The sequence below is a fragment of the Amia ocellicauda genome, chromosome 19, assembly GCF_036373705.1.
Source record: "Amia ocellicauda isolate fAmiCal2 chromosome 19, fAmiCal2.hap1, whole genome shotgun sequence".
Taxonomy (NCBI): Eukaryota; Metazoa; Chordata; class Actinopteri; order Amiiformes; family Amiidae; genus Amia; species Amia ocellicauda.
In genome coordinates, this window is record NC_089868.1 from 23,635,128 (window position 1) to 23,651,549 (window position 16,422).

General features: G+C 43.7%; 1 protein-coding gene across 1 annotated transcript in view; it reads right to left on the reverse strand.

Moving 5' to 3' along the window:
- The window catches only part of cachd1 (cache domain containing 1), a 49,197-nt gene extending 33,567 nt beyond the window's left edge, over nt 1-15,630 (reverse strand). Inside the window, exon 1 of the mRNA XM_066692250.1 lies at nt 15,096-15,630. Within this exon, the coding sequence (XP_066548347.1) occupies nt 15,096-15,344 (249 nt within the window). The 5' untranslated portion in view covers nt 15,345-15,630. The remainder of the gene's footprint in view (nt 1-15,095) is intronic.
- Between the last annotated feature and the right edge of the window lie 792 nt (nt 15,631-16,422).

Here is a 16,422-nt window from a genome sequence, read left to right on the forward strand (position 1 = left end):
CCCCCCACCCCCCCAGAAACCCAGAATCACAATTATCGTTTTTTTTTTTTTGAGGCCCCACACATCATATTGGTCACGGCAAAGATGTTTTTGAGTTTCTCTTCTACACGCACACTGGCATAAAAACACAATTTAAAGAAAAGTAAACGCAAAGTCCTAGAAGTACAACAAACTTTGGGAGAAAGTTGCAAAGAGACACTGAAGAACTGGGTAATGAAGGCTTCAGTCCTTCTGTGGGCCCCGTTTCCTTTCGGTCAGGCAGACAGGATATAATCATTCCCACATGTGAGGGGTGAACCTCAATAACAATGGCAACAATCGAGTTTCAATGTGTGCTACGCTCTGATGTTTCTCGTGTCTGTTTTCGTTTCCCCTCCCCGAGTTATACATGCAAACCACATTCATGGTGGAGACCATGAGAAATAGACAGCAGAGAAAGCTTGGCACATAAAAACGTAAAAACTCATGCCTGTGGTTTGTGTAATGATGCAACACCTGAAACACTTCCTTGAGAGTCCAAAATTCACTATTGGTTTTAACAGTGTATCCATATCTGAATCTAAAAATAGAGACGTGATGTCGGTGTGGTCATGTTTTTCATTTATATATTATATAAGCTCAAGAAAAAACTAAAAGAAAACATTCACGTTATCCAATCGCCCGTCCGGGAGGCATAAAAATAGCACGTGTGTGTTGCATGCGTGTCGGTGTGAGATTCCTAACTTCACAACAAAGCCTCCTCTAAGCAGGCTGTAAAAACTGGAGCTCACATCTAAGCCCGACATTCCCGGAGCCCCGTCCATCTCCGAAGACTAATTTAGTTCCTCGGCCTACCCCGGCTCTCATCCTCGCCTGGTTAAATGATGTTTTGCCACAAAGTCGAGAGATCTCCTTGACTTCATCAAACAGCCTGGCAGAAGATCTTAGGAGGTCCTCACCAGTCGAGACCTACGGTGAAACTGCGGTTGAGCTAACGGCTCCCTCTCTCTCCGTGCAAAGCAGATGCCTCCACCAAAATTCAGAGTTCAGAGGCATGTTTGCAAGGCTGTAACCATGAGGACACAAGGAAAGTGGGACACGAAACATCTGTGAAGACTTAGTTCTTCAGCCAAGAGTTCATACGCCAGATATTTCTTCAAGTGCTCTCTAAAAGTCTGGACTCCTTGTCCGTGGGTTAAGTGACGGTATATTGTCCAGACCCATCAGATGATGATCAAGTGAAAGTTTGTCTGCGACTCCAGTAGTGTCTGCAGTCAACGTCGACCACAAATTCTGAAGCACGAAGACCGAGTCTCACACAACAATTTAAAACAAGAATGCTACCACTTAAAATCCAGATACAAGTTTCACAACGGTCTCGATTACAAACGGGTCGTCTTCCGAGCCATCAGTCGCAGTTCAAGTTCAATCCGTTTGTTTGGAATGCCAAAGTATCGTCTCCAAAACTGGCTGAAGTTTCGATCAAACGGTCAAGCCGTGCATGTGATCGTGTGATGTATCGTCCTCATTATCTCCGAAGACCTTTCCAGGAAGTCTTCAAACATTTCCCCTCTTCTACCATTTCCTCTCTTCACAGGGACGCACACAGGCCAGCTGTGGTCAACTTCATGGAAACTACAGTGGAGTTAAATAAATAAATGTGAACGGCAGAGATTGTTCGTGTTCGCCATGAACATTAAATGTGAAGAACATATGGTATATGTTTCTATTGTTTGGGGGGTGGACTAGTGTGCCTCCGCTGCACAAGGCAGGCTACATTCTCCAGATAGTATGTTTTGTATAAAGAGAAAAGTGGGGTAAATCAAATCAGGTTTATGCCTGTTCTAGACCCCCTGCCCACAGGACGCCCTCGCAGAGACTCTTGAAATGCAGTCAACATCTGTGCCAGGTCCGCCCATGCCTCCCGCAGAGACTATCGCTGCCCAAAATAGAGAATCTGATAATGACGCCGGGGTTGCTTTGGCTAATTAACCCTTATACTTTAATGAAATGAAGGTTTATTTTCATAGTTTTAACCGGCAAGGCTTTCTTTAATAAAGGGATATAGGTGAAGATAGAAATGGTGACATTTATGTTGTGCTACAATGTTGCAGACGTTCAACTCTGACCTTGCAATGAAGCATCAACCTTCAGAATAGTTTTTAAGATAAACAGTTACACCTGTTTCAAATACAAGTTTACAAAAAAAAGGTGAAAAGCTCAAGCATGTGAGGCAGAAAGTCCTCTATTTTAATATTTACTTTTGTAAAATAAAGTCTGCCTACATTTCACTTTGCATGTAATTATATTATAATTAATTAGATAACTTCCTAATTAGGACAAGTGTGTTTGTCGTTCTCTCTCTTTTGGCCGAATGCGTCCCAATGGCTGGCTGTTACTGACTTTTGCCAGATTTAGGTTGGCAACTTTAAATGCTATGGATGGGAAACTCTGAACAGGGAGAAGGAAAAAAAAAACAGACAACTCCTGTCTGGGCAAACAAAGGCAGCAGAAAATATCTGAAGCCGGCCTTCATTAACAGGTCGTTTGGGGTATGACACATGGTCAGCAGGCTTTGATCAGTGCCGTGGCGTTTCCTGGCGCAGACACGGTCGAGAGCTTCGGCTGTGGCCAAGACTACTGAAGGAAAAAGCGTACAAGCTCCCTAGAATGGCTTTTGCTGTGGACAACTAAGATCTAGGCCTACATCATAATGTAATACGTAATGGTTGTAATATCATCAGAAGACCACGTTTTTGCTCAGAAGACCAAAAACAAAATAGGCCCCTAAAGTAATGCAGGCTGTCTGTGTATACTGGCCTGCTTAGGGTGCACTCAGTCTGCCTTTGCAAAGAGAGCATCTCGAGAAGGCAAGCATCTTGTCTTGACACCTGTATGTGGATCAAAGTCCTGGCCACAGATTCACCGCGAGTTTTATTGAGATTGTGGCTCGACGGACGAGACCTCTCACCTCGGTCTGGAAGCAAGAGGGAGAGTTCACTCACAAGCAGCCGAATCGATGTCGATTCCAGCCCGTCTGCCCTGTTCGACAGATTAGGTCAGAGACATCTCAGCCCTTTACAAATATACAATATACCACTGTCATACATAGAAGAGCAACGGAAAGCCGACATATTACAGAGAAGCTTAACTTTGCTTTATTTGTCACTAGTCAGAAAAGAGACTATTTTGATTTCCTGCAGCACAAGTAGCCGCGAAAGGTAGACCGGTTCCAGGAAGCTGATCAAACAGCAATCCTAAAAACACACAAATCCATAAACCAACTGGTTCCCAGGAGTGTGTGTGTGTGTGGAAGCATCCACTAATTACCTACTTAAAACCGGTATGATCCTCGCGTAACAATTAAAACACCATCTGGCCTGTTAAAATAGACCTGATTTGTTTCAAAATCAGCTATAAAAACCATCCCTTAAGGCAGACACCGCAGATTTTCTGTAAGTTGGGCCTATTTAGCACTGTGCCACTCAACAGCGAGGAGTGTATTCTTTCACTGCTTGAAAACACTCCTGTACACACTGTCTCGGCTCTGATTTAAAAAAAGGAATCGGGCTTATTCAACCAGATGTGCTCCAATACTTGGATGGGTTTAAAGGTCAACGTGCAAATGAACATTCCTCATCAACCTATAGGGCTGTTATATACTTATACTTTACCAAAACCCTTCAGCACTGGTTGGGCTTTTGTGGTTTCGGGTCTAGCAATGAAATCTCATTAGTCTGCAATTGCTCTCGCTCTGCTCCAGGTTTCCAGGTGCCGACTTACACAAGGAGTGCGAGCCAGGAACGAGCGAGAGGGGAGAGCCGTCCGAACAACTCACTTTAATCTTGTTTTCTTTGGCAGCCGCTGGGACAATTGAGGTAACCTGATCCCGAACATTTCTTGCGGGAGGGGAAAAAAAAAAAAGTGGGGGGAGGATGAGAATTCCAGTTCTTGGAAAAACAAAAACAACAAACGCACACCACCTCAAAGTGTGGAGGTGGGGGTGGGGCAGGTCTGACATCTCACTAGCCCCTTTTGAACAGCACATTCGTACCCTGGGGCTCTTGGGCCGTTCGCAGCAAAGTTGCACATGTGTGCCGCAAAGGAAACCAGCCAATCAGGAAGCCCTTCACGGAGACGCAGGCTGATTGAATGCGAAGCCCCCAGCATGTGGTCGGGACTCCTGCAGCTCGGGAAATAAAGTTAGCCGCCCCCTAAACCCGCTTTGAGAGTGCTGGGCTGTATATTATATATATATATATATATATATATATATATATATAGGAGCTAGACATTATATAAACACACGCTTTGGCAATGTTTTAATCATGAACAAAACACGGCATGCCAAGAACACATTCAAATTCTTTTTCAAGTGTGGCACCACTCTATTGATCGAATATGAGCTGCATTATATAAAAGCCATGAAACACAGATGCATCGACCTGATTTAGTTGGTTGTGAAACCAGAAGAAAACAGGATGCTATCGCCTCAAGAGCAACTTGTGTCTTTTTTCCAAGTGAAAAAATCTCATTTCCTGTCTGTCCTATTTATACAGAGGCTTCAGCCTTCAAACATCTACCCCTCCGCCACCTTCTTCAGAGCGGACGAATGAATAATACCTCAGATCGCATATGAATAAAAGCGATTATCTCGAGACAGATGTCATGTCCGGACCCACATTTATTGTATTTAGATATTTAAAGAGTACTAGAACACATTTTAAATTTTTAGACCACTTTTATGCTTTTCAAAACAATGTTCTTCGCAAGTTACTGTATGTTGCAGCACGACACACGTACAGCAGGCATTTTGTCCGGTTATGCGAAATTATCATAGCTCACCACTTGTGGTATTTGGATATTTTCTCAAAGACATTAATCTTTAAAGTCTACACAAGAGAGAGAGGGAGAAAAAAACCTTGAAAGAAATAAATAAAACCTCCCTGTAGAGTTACTCCCAATACAATTTCGCAAGAGATAATTGTGCTTTAGCCTGGTGTAAACAGAGTTTGGACCATTTATTCAGCAACAGATATTTCTCCACATACATATTTTGCATTACTGAAACACACACACATACACATACATACAGAGAAGCGTCTGTGGGCCTAAACTTCTAATCACACAAACACTCACATGCAGTTCACCAATATCAGAGAATAACTGAGAATAACAAACGTAGGAAATCTCTTCGTAGTTGTCTACTTGTCACTCAGTTTGTATCGGTTGGCATCGCGTGATACAAGTATTTGAATATTCAGTCTTGTGCATCAGGCACGCGGGCGCAGCATATTGTGTACTTAACATATATTACGAATGCAAAGAAGATTACTTCGCCCCACCCCCACTCCATAAAATGCGAAAAATGTGTAAACAATTAAAACCACGCCATGTCGCCCTTCATTAAGAGTTGTGACGCCAAGCAGGAACACAGCTGCTGCGATCTTCACAACAACGAGGATTAGCCCAAGACCGTGGGGATTGTCTACCAGCAAAAAAGAACAGCAGCCCGATCAAACAAAACGTCTAGGATCTACACCTGCGGATAGAGAGGGTCTCGGCCTCCTTTACACCTTGATTACCAGCAGGACCTCAGATCAGATTGGTCGACTATTCGGAGGGTGTTTCGTGGGAGGGGCTTAGGATGACGCGGACCGGTGTGATTAGTACCGGCAGCCGAAGAACAGCTGGAAGACTGTGTGGGGAATTGCTCTCCTCCATCGCCGGGGTATATCAAAACTTCCTTGCGCCAGTACATGTCTATTAGCCCACAGATGTCTTCCATATTCATAAGGAGTGAGGCTTATATTCAGTGCTGAGACATTATTTATAAATTGATAATGTACTGATTTCTGTTTTGACTGCTCCAAACTTTCCAAAAGCTCATTAAAGAGATATAATACATTTATTTAAGTTATCTGTGTACCCCTTGTTATGTAGAGGGATTTAGGTTATGTTTTACATCTGAGATTTAACGGCACTTATCACACTCTGGCAACTATAATGAGAGTTACAAACAGAGATAATACTTCAATCTGTCATTGCGATGGGAAATACAGTCAAGATAATTATTTGGATTTCATAATGAATCATTTATATATAGATTACTATAGTTATTTACTTTTCGCAGACAGTTTATACAGCAAAAGTCCAGCTCTCTTAAAATAAGTTTACCTGCTTTAGGAGTGCAAAGCAGGCCTGGCCAATAAACTTTAAATTGTAACTGACCAAACTTTCAACTTCTCTTTAATAATAATACATGATTCCCTATATTAAACATGTTAAGGAGATCACACAGAGACGAATCTAACCAGAAACTTTTCTCTCTCTCGCTCTCTCTGGAATTGTACATTTTGGACATATACAAGCTGCATCTATTCCAGCCAAGAATAACAGTTACGTTAATGGTATTAAACAGAAACAGACCCCACCACCCCTCCCCCCCACGCACACAATCAACCTTCGCATCAAATGGGGAGAAGCTAACTTCACGAAATTGCACACAGCTGTCCTCTCTGCACACATGGAACACGTGTGCCGCGTCCGCACGGAGAGAACGCGCTCTAAACGCACCGCCACGGACCACCTGCATTCCCACAGTGTCACATTGCAGGGCCTTCTCCGCGTACATTTCATTGTGCATGATCCCGTTTCACAAGTGACCAGGGGAGCGGAGCAGACCTCCCCGGGGCTCTGTGTAAGAGACAAACTGGCAGCAGCCCAGGCCGCATCAGCGCCAGCCTCAGCCGCTGCCAATAAACCGCCGCAAATCAAAAGGTGCCTTGATCCTCCCCAGCGCACCGGAAAGCCAGTGGCCTTATTTCTCCGGGATCGGATGCGGCCGTCTCCCGTTTTACTCCAACGATCGTCCATAACCCACTGGTTTGCCTCTCGCCTGTAAAGGGTGCCACTGAACCCAAGCACGAGATCGGAAAGCCACTCAGATTGGGTCCATACCTACTCAACAATCGGGCTTTACGACCCAGGGTGTAGAGGGTGACACTGTTGATTTGTTTTGTCTGGATGAATGTCTTTGTTTTTACTTCTTCGATCCCTTCTTTCTCCACAAACCGCTTCATTAAACACTCCTACAAGATCCATACGTCATCCAGTATCTGACATTATTAATTTCAATACGAATTGGAGGGAGTCTACTGTAGAACATCAGTTAATAATTAAACCCAAAGATGCCTACTCAAATTTGGGGGGAAACAATGGTCTTGACAGGGTTTTCCCACCATCTCTCTCAGAGCAACAGTCTAGAAGTGAATAAATCACCATTTCTGGCTCTGTAATGGCTTCTCTCTTTTCAGCAGGCATGTTAATACAACGCCGAGGAGATGATGTTCACTTTAATATCTGACAGCTTTTATGAGGTCTGCTGCTAAAAAAAAAGTACAGCGACTGCTCAGGGCCAGAGTCCCGAGCTCAAACCCAAACACACACACAATACATCTCCGCGGCTTGCGTTGTGGTCGTAGCAGTGGCAAAACTGGGCCCGACACCGCGGTGAAACGGGTCCGATCTTTACCATCACAACAAGGAACAGTACAGTCTTGTCTGACACCGAAGTAGTCTCCCGCGGGTACAGAGGTATTACGTTACAATGATTCAAGACGCATGAGAAGGTCGAGTCCTTGGCAGGCTTTCTTCTGTGCTTTAAGCGCCGCGTCTGGGCTCTCTCTCCTGCCATTTCCCTTCCCATCAAACTCAAAGCCCTACACTCTCCTCGCCGGCTCCCAATTAGTGGCCCTCTTTCAAAAGGATCCGTACCTCCTTTCATCTTCCCGGCGTCTAAGTGTTACAGCGAGAGGGTGCGGGGTTTTGGACCTGCGTCTGAGGTCACTTCCGGTCTCCTCTGAGGGAAGAGAGCAGGAATGGTGGGCACACGCGGACCCTCTCTCCTTTTTTTTTTTTTTTTTTTTTCCTCATTCATTGGGTTCAATCATTTTAAGATACACTTGTTTAGCTGCAAACTAATATTCCCACACATGAAATGAAACTAACCCCAGAGCATGAGCAAAGAAAGATAATAGACTTGCTACGAATGGTGACTACGGCACCAGAACAGGGCAGTGATTTGAAGTTAACCTCCATATTGTTTAACTTTGCATCACGAAATCGGTCAGAGTGCGGCCACCAACACTGACTGGTGGCCACAACACTTTTCCATTACTAATTATATATATTATGTGTGAATTCATAGCAAAGATGGTGAGTGGCTCACAATTGGGAGAATCTGGTTTCCCCCCTATTGTCCATGTAAAAATAAAATTCCAAATGTCAATTTTTAGATACATTCTTCTCTGACACAAACGTGCAATTGTGCAAGGGAAGGAAAACAGCAGATCTGTTGTTCTGCGTTGATTTTCTTGTCTTTTAATTAAAGCATTAAGAATGCAATTTTAAAATTAATTAAGCATTCTGCTGATAACCTGAAACGGGAGAATCTGCAGCGCTCACAGAATTGTTAAGATACAGACCTTCATCCATAATGTAAAACCGCAATTAATTATGGTTTACGACCGACTTTCCGCACAACGAGGGGAGCAAAGCAAAGCTAAGACTCGTCTGAATCAGCCAGGAGGGACGCAGAGATTTACAGCCTGAGTTACTGTTGACCTGCGGCTATCTTGTGTGATATAGTATTGAGATTGTGCAGTATTTGAACTATTTTATGGGTAGGAGAGGGGTAGCATGCAAAACAATCAATTATACCTCAAACTTTCCCCATTTATACATACAACAAAGGCTGTTTAATCCTTGCACTTGTATACCGTGTGTGTGTGTGTGTATAATGGACTTCAAAATGGACCTTCAGGCCAGAATCACAGTGTCTCCAGACAAGGACACCTTTTTTCCGCCTCACACACACATCCTGTCCTCAAAGGAGGTGGAGGATTAATGAAGTGTAGAGGTTTATTTATTCATGACAATGAGAGCGCACAGCGAGCCGGACAGCGCCCTCCCCGCGTCGCCCGGCATTGTGAGTCCCTTTTACACCAGCTCTCCTCCTCCTTTACACACACCGAACACACGCATGGCTGAGGGCTGACACAAGCTCGCCAACGGCATTTGAAAAATCTCGCTTGAGCTGGACTTGCACTCGGAATTATTTGACCAAAAAATGAGTGGCCATTTTGGGGGATTGGAGGAAGAAATGTATGTTCAACTTCTACTTTTGTTTTGTGTACTTTACTATATTATATATCCAACATCCAGCCACCATTTTCCATTACTAGAGTCTGAACAAAAAACTGTATTTCATCTAAAGTGAAGTCTATGCCTTACTCTCCCTTATGTAATTAAAAAACCCTGGTACACTGAGAAACAGCCTCCTCCAAAGGCAACCCAGAGTGGAAAAGCATGGCGAGAGAAACAGCCAGAAAGGAGGGTATGGAAACAAAAAAGAGAAAGGAGAAACAAATGGGGAAAGCAAAGCAGGTCTTGTACCACAGAAGCCGGCTCTCTCCTCATTGGAGATGCAAAGCCGCAGCCGGGGGGCGAGGAGAATTAACTGGGATAACAAACGCACACATTGAAGTGGCAGCTCCACTGATCCCCCTACTCTCCCGAAGTGGCAGCTCCCCTGTCCCCCTCCGCAGAGTTCATATCAGTCCCCATTGTCCTCCATTGAAGCCTGAAGTGATAAGGTCCTCTCGCTGCCATTCTGCGCCGGCCGGGGTTGGAAAGCCCTACAGGAACTAACCCAGGGACCTCAGCACGCACAATGGCTGGGCCCCACAAAGCTCTCTTTCTTCGGGGGGCCCCCGTGTGTGTGTGTGTTGATTAAAGAAGGACAGTTAGTGCACATCTCGTTTAATAAAGAGATTACAGAGGGACAAACCACACAGGGGACTCTCTAAGCTGGTCCACATTTTCAGAAAAGATTTTGTTGAGAATATCGAAGTAGGACATCTACTTGCTAATTAATCTAACAGTATTATTGTAGTATTAAATCATAATTGAGCAGCAAACCATTCATTAGACTTGTATATACTTTAAATATTATTTATATATTTAACTGCATACATAAACCATTTAAAATGCTGTAAAACGACTACTCAATGCTCAAGACAGACAAGGAACCACAGGGGAGCTCCCAATTTCTTAATTTAACCATTAATTAAACCCATAATTTGCCTTATCAGAGCTTTTTAATTATTTTAGAAAAGTCTGAGATTCCAGGTTAAATTCATCAACATTTTGTAAGCACTTTAAAAATGTAAAAATGAAGCAAACAATGAGTTCAATTAAGATTTCAATTAAGCAACTGAGTCGAGAACTTGGTTTGAACCAAAACAAGCAGGAAACTGTGTCCCCAGGACCAGGACTGAGAAGAACAGATCACAGATGGACCAAGGAGGCTACTGAATGGATACCAGGAGTTGAATAAAGACCGAGAAGACGGCCACATAGAAGAGGGGAAGATTAAACAAATTTTGCAGGATTGACGTGGATCAAAACTATTGGAAACATCTTGGGGAGCCTTCATCCAGCCGAGGGTCGACATAGACTGATGGTGTTTATACACACACACATTTATAGCAGGGAAACTTACGTAAGCATTTGAAATAAATCAAATTAGGACTAATAACAATATAATTCTCACTGTATGACTGAGCCAGAGCCACTTCAATGTGAGCAGCAGATGTGATGCAATGAAGTCTTTGTTTGTGTATCACAATTTACTCACACAGGTGGCACACAGGTGTTCAATTATTTTTTCACACAACCGGTCAACTGCGAAATAACAATTTCACACCACTTTAAATTATATGAATCTGAATTTAAACTTTGCGTGCATTCAAAATAAAATACACTCTGTGGCAGAAGGCGAAAACTAAAGGAATCGAACGCCTGCACTGCACTCTGGGTATCTTTACAAATATAGCACATTAAGAAGGCAACATTGTTTGATTTGGTTATTGTACATATTATAATCGATTATTCACACACTGGAGACGACCGGGTGGATCTTATGTTTAAAAAAGCACGTGACATCTCGCTATCCGTAGATTTGTTTCCACCCAAACAAAAAAATGGCCAAGCTTAACCAGCCACCCTGCCCTGAAAAGAAAATGCAAACATGTCCTCTGAAGAACGGCCTTCTATAGCGTGAGCAGCAGAGGAACCATGATTAGACGGCAATGTGTGAAGGAAGGTCACCGCAGGTTCACAACTCCTCACAAAAGAACAATCCTCCTTCGTGAGAATCGCCTGTAGTAAAATGTGTGATTTGAGGTCAGACGAAGCAGCGGCCGAGTCAGGCCTCTACACACGAGAACTAGGGGGTGGGGGGGAGCTCCTGTTGTAAGAGAGTGTGATTGACGGGCCATTAATTTCATCGTTCATTATCATACTGTGAGTGACTTTAATCCTTCATCTAAACCGGACATCTCCCTGGCTTATTCGGCCACATTGGGTACAACCACCAGCAAGTCAGGTCTCAAAAGTCAGTACAGACTTTAAATGCGTCTAAATAATTAACACAAAAGTCAGTTTAACTGATTTTGCATAGCTGCTTCTTCATTTTTGTTTTCTTGATATACAAGATCGGCTACATGGTTCCAGAGCAGCAATCCGAATACACATCCACACAACATGTGATATTGACTGCAGACACCCCCTCTCCATTTACTGTGACATCCAGCAAACTGCATTTTCCCCTGAGTTGGGGAAGGAGGTTAGGGGTGGTGCTCCCTGGGGACGGCAGGACCGCATAACAAAGCAGGACTTTTCTTCGTATGCAAAGGAAAGCAATAAAATGCAGCGTTTCATTGGGTCGCAGTCAAACGTTAAGCTCTTTTTAACAGTGCAGGCCCAAATCAGGCACAAGGATTGAGAGGTGCTTCTGCCAGACGCTGCAAGAGAGGCGTAATATTGCGAGAGGGTTTTGGCTGCAGACGTCCAGATCAGGCCTGTGCAATATTGGGATTTCTTTCAATTAAAGATGACCCGGCGATACAGAAGATACTTCAGTGAACGGGTCAGCTAATTATCCGCCGATCCACCTTGCTCGGCTGCATATGTCATTTTTTTTTTTTTTTTTATCTGCGCCGGACAGATGTGTGCTGGGCGTTTGAAGTGAAATGTCAGTCCGCACTAATGTGACAAGACTTACATCCCTAATGCAGCCGGCCGTCTTTGAAGTCGCAGCTCAGAACCCGATTAGAAATTCTGATTCATTCTCCAAATAGCGTCGGGGTTTAACTGCCCTACCCCTGCGACCCAACGCAGAGGTTTGTTTGGGGGGTAGGAAGCTGGGAGGGGGAAGAAAAAGCTTTGGCTGAGAATGATGGTCATAATAAGTAAAACAATAAAAGGCCTTACGGGTAGCTTTTTAAGACTAATACCCTGAACAGCACCAGCAACAAATTCAATCTGCTTTTCGTTACAGACAATTAAAGCACCCCGGAATTTCCTGACCTAAATATGATCAAAAGGGATCTTTCTTTCTATTCCCCCTCCAGCAATAAAAATAAAAAGTACTTGTATAAATGCTCTGGCCACAATCGAGTCCCATTCAGTACAACACACACAGAAGTGAAATGTTTATATGGTACAAATGTGCGTGCTGTGCAGAAAACTAAAATGAGGGGGGAAATAAATACATTCAGAGTAGAATTGTTTTATAATAAACTGGGGCATGGGAGGCATTCCTCATTATATTGTGTATTGGAAATATATGCAAAAAAGAAAATAAGAGGAAATTGTACAATAGCACTGAAGGAATGGTTCATTCATCTAGAGAATCTGTGAATTATTTAGTCTCATAAAGCACATGAAAGAGCTTGTGCGCATAATGGGGGGGGCATACTAATTAGCCTAATGTTACATAAAACATTATAATTTAATTTAAATTAAGTGTGTATTTCCTCTCTTCAGTTTCTTCAGTGACCCTAACAATTAAGCCATCATCACCAATGCACGTTTTAAAGGCCAAAACAAGTTACTTTAAATGATCTCTTATCCATGTGAAAAATAAATGAAACAACTGTGGTTTTCTCCAGTCGAGTGAAATGTTGCTCTCTGGGCTTTCACCGGTTTAATTTTATTCTTCTAAACTTTATGAAGGGGGGGGGAAGCTAAAATAAATATCTACCTTTTCATTTCCGAACATGAGATTCACTTCAGAACTACAGCACACTTTTCTCGTCAAATTTAGACAAAATCCACAGCCTCATTTCAAAGCAAACAACTAAAGATTTATTACAGCGTGTTTGATGGAAAAATGCTATATTTATTTATTTATATATTTTAGCTAGATGTGCAAGACTCTATAAAAACATTAAACACTATTCGGGAACCGCCATCTTAGTAAAAGCCAAGCAACACTAATGGCAAAATATGACTTTGCAGAAGAGAGTCAAAGCAAAGCTAAGGATTCGGGGGCTAATGTGCACCATGTGTAGCTCAGGCTTGGGGGGGGGGGGAGGGGAAATGCTGTAGTGGCCTCACATGAATCGGGTTCGGTTTCACTAAAACACAGATAAGATGAGGAAAAGATTAGCATTTTGTGTGACAAAGGAGGAGCCCAGGGAAAATGTGGAGGCGACAAAGGTGCATCACAGTGGTATGATAAAACACTTCTGGAGAAAAAAGAAAAAAAACACACCATTTGTGCCAAGCCCCCTACTGACCACCCTCATGCATATTCCCTCTAAACCCCAAGGATGTTCAGCACACATCACACCTGAATAACAAAGTCCTGCCCTGCGCCTGCTTTCAACCATTTGTCAGTGACAGAGTTACACACATATATATGTTTAAAAGAACCAGTCACATCTCCCTGCAATAAATAATGAATGCCTTATTTCCATACTAACGCAATGCACAGAAATTCTCAGAGGACAAACAAAACCCTGAGCCTCAAATACCATTCCTCCCACTATAAGTTTCACAAAATACCTATCAACACTGGTTAGACAGTTCTAGCATTACTGGTTACCTCTAAAAACTTTTTAAAATATATACATTAAGCAACAAACACCATAAATCCCAACAAGAAAAAAATCTTAATTTGTAAGCATGCTGGTATGTATGCAGAATATACCTACTTTAATAGGGGTAATTAAAACGTAAATTCAACCCAAACACAGCAACTAATGTGTGTAATTGATCACAAAACAATGGCACACTGTACTATTATGGTATATATAAATGCAAGGGGGAGATGCTCATATTAATTACATGCAGCTATTCCTCCCCACTGAGTGTGGTTTTGAACAAACACTACAAGCAAATTCAAATAATGGCTCGAACAACTTTTTTTTTTTTTTTTAAACACAAAGTTATCCCAAATGATTTACAGCACGTTCAGCTTGTTCGGACCCTGCAGTGTTTTTCAAAGAGAGGAAACACAGCTGAAGAAATGAACACAAACATCAGTGCAGATGCATTTGTCTCGGCGTGCATTGCTGCTGCTGCTGCTGCAAACCGCCGTCTGCGCACAGCCCTGCAGGAGCAGCAGCCCGGACGCCCACAACAGCACAATGTGATCTTTGATGTCGAAGTTCAAAGGAGCCGATTTCCACCAATGATCAGCAAATGCCAAGCAGTACAATTTGATGTTATTTAATGATAAGAGAACTGAGCAATGCGCATGAATGCATGCACATGCACACACACACATTTGTGCATTGCTCAGAGATAATGCGGATCCCAATCAATGAAATCCCCATCAGCAGCAAACACAATCAACACGTCTCTCTCTCAATTACAACCTCCACTACAGACGCGGATAGCAGCGTACAGAATTCGTGTAAAACCAATTATAGCAATTAGCAATCTGAAAACAACTGGCGGTGCACAAAATCACGATGCCAAAGTCACAATATGTGCATTAGGGTCCAGTTTAATTCCGGGGGGGGGGACTATCTCACAGTATTGTTGCTGAAAGACAACATGTCAATTTAAACGGCTGCTCTTCATAAGTTTATTACCCCCCGCTAACAATACCTCGTCACTCGAACGCCGCAGCGCAACATTGTCACAACGGAACCCGAAGTTCTCGAATTCGCCGCAAAGTTTGTTGCCCCTGCAAACCCACAAACCCTCCCCCACAGATACCCCTGCCCGGCCCGCGGAAGGGGCAGAAACACGGCCATTACCTGCATGGTGTAAACCCCCAGCTCCTGCGCGGACAGCTTCTTCATCTGCACCGCCAAGACCTGCGCCTCTTCCAGCACCGAGAACTCCGACTCGGCGCGGCCGGCTCCCCCGCACAGCAGCGCACACAGCGCCGCCACTGCCCAGGCGCTCACCCCGGGGCTACTCCACCGAAACCCGGGGCGCTCACTCCGGGAGGGGGACGCGTCGCCGGGCGCACACACAGCCCCTGCCCGTGCCCGCCTCGCCATGACGGTGATGTCGGAGGCTGGGATTGCGCCCTGCGAGCCGCACCGAGAGACGGGGGGGAAACTTCAAAGAAACTACTTGGAAACTTTGTTGCTGGACTCGATCCCGGGTTCAGAAGACGATCCCCCCCGAGATTACAGCGCCGCATCCATGCATCGTCCGCATATCCATGTGTTTTAGTCAAACAAACCATAAAAAGCCGTCAATAAGCAGAAGAAATGCCCCTGCAGCCACTCCACACGCAGACTAACTCCGGGAAAGTGGGAGCTGCGGCTTCACAATGGGACTGGAAACAGCAGGCGCGGACACCAAACCGCGGAGTGGACTTCTCTGTGCGTGGATTGGGATCCCACTGGAAAACAATGCCTGGCGAAACCCACTCTGCCTGGTATGATCTTGTGTTAATGAACCTGTTTACAGAAGAACCCTCATTGGGCTACAGGGTATTTTATCATGCAATCTCATTAAACATCATTATCATTTGCCTGGAGAGTGTTTTGCTTTGTATTGGTGTATTTGTATTGCAGTTGTGGGTCCTGATACACTCTTGCTGGCTTATTGAATGTCAATGTGCGTTGATTTTAGAGTCCTGCCGTCAATTCAAGCCACACTTTGAAAGACAGCAATAGCAGAAATAAGCCGTTGAATTAAAAATACCAATAATCAATTACGAAACACCTTGCAGTGGACATCCTAGTTCTGATTACATTCCTGCAGAAAATATGATGTAAAGGAAACTCAGCTGTTATTGTAACCCCTGGCATGTAGACTTCATCTCCAGCCCAGGATATGAAATGTCAGACAATTTGATCTTATTGCTCTTAAAGGTCACTAGTAAATTTAGTTTGTCTGGGGGAAGGAAATAGAAAGCTTTGAAGTGGCTTTTAAGCATCAACACTCACTGTTAAAACCACAGAGAACAGCCAGCATCCAAGACCTGTTTACTTCCCAAAGCATGTTAGGAAATGTAAAATGCAATTGAACTAATGGACAAATTGTGTTGCATGCAACTGAAAAAACTACTCAAATTGCATCCTTACGTATTCAATTCAATATATCTTAAAGCTTGGTCCCAACTCG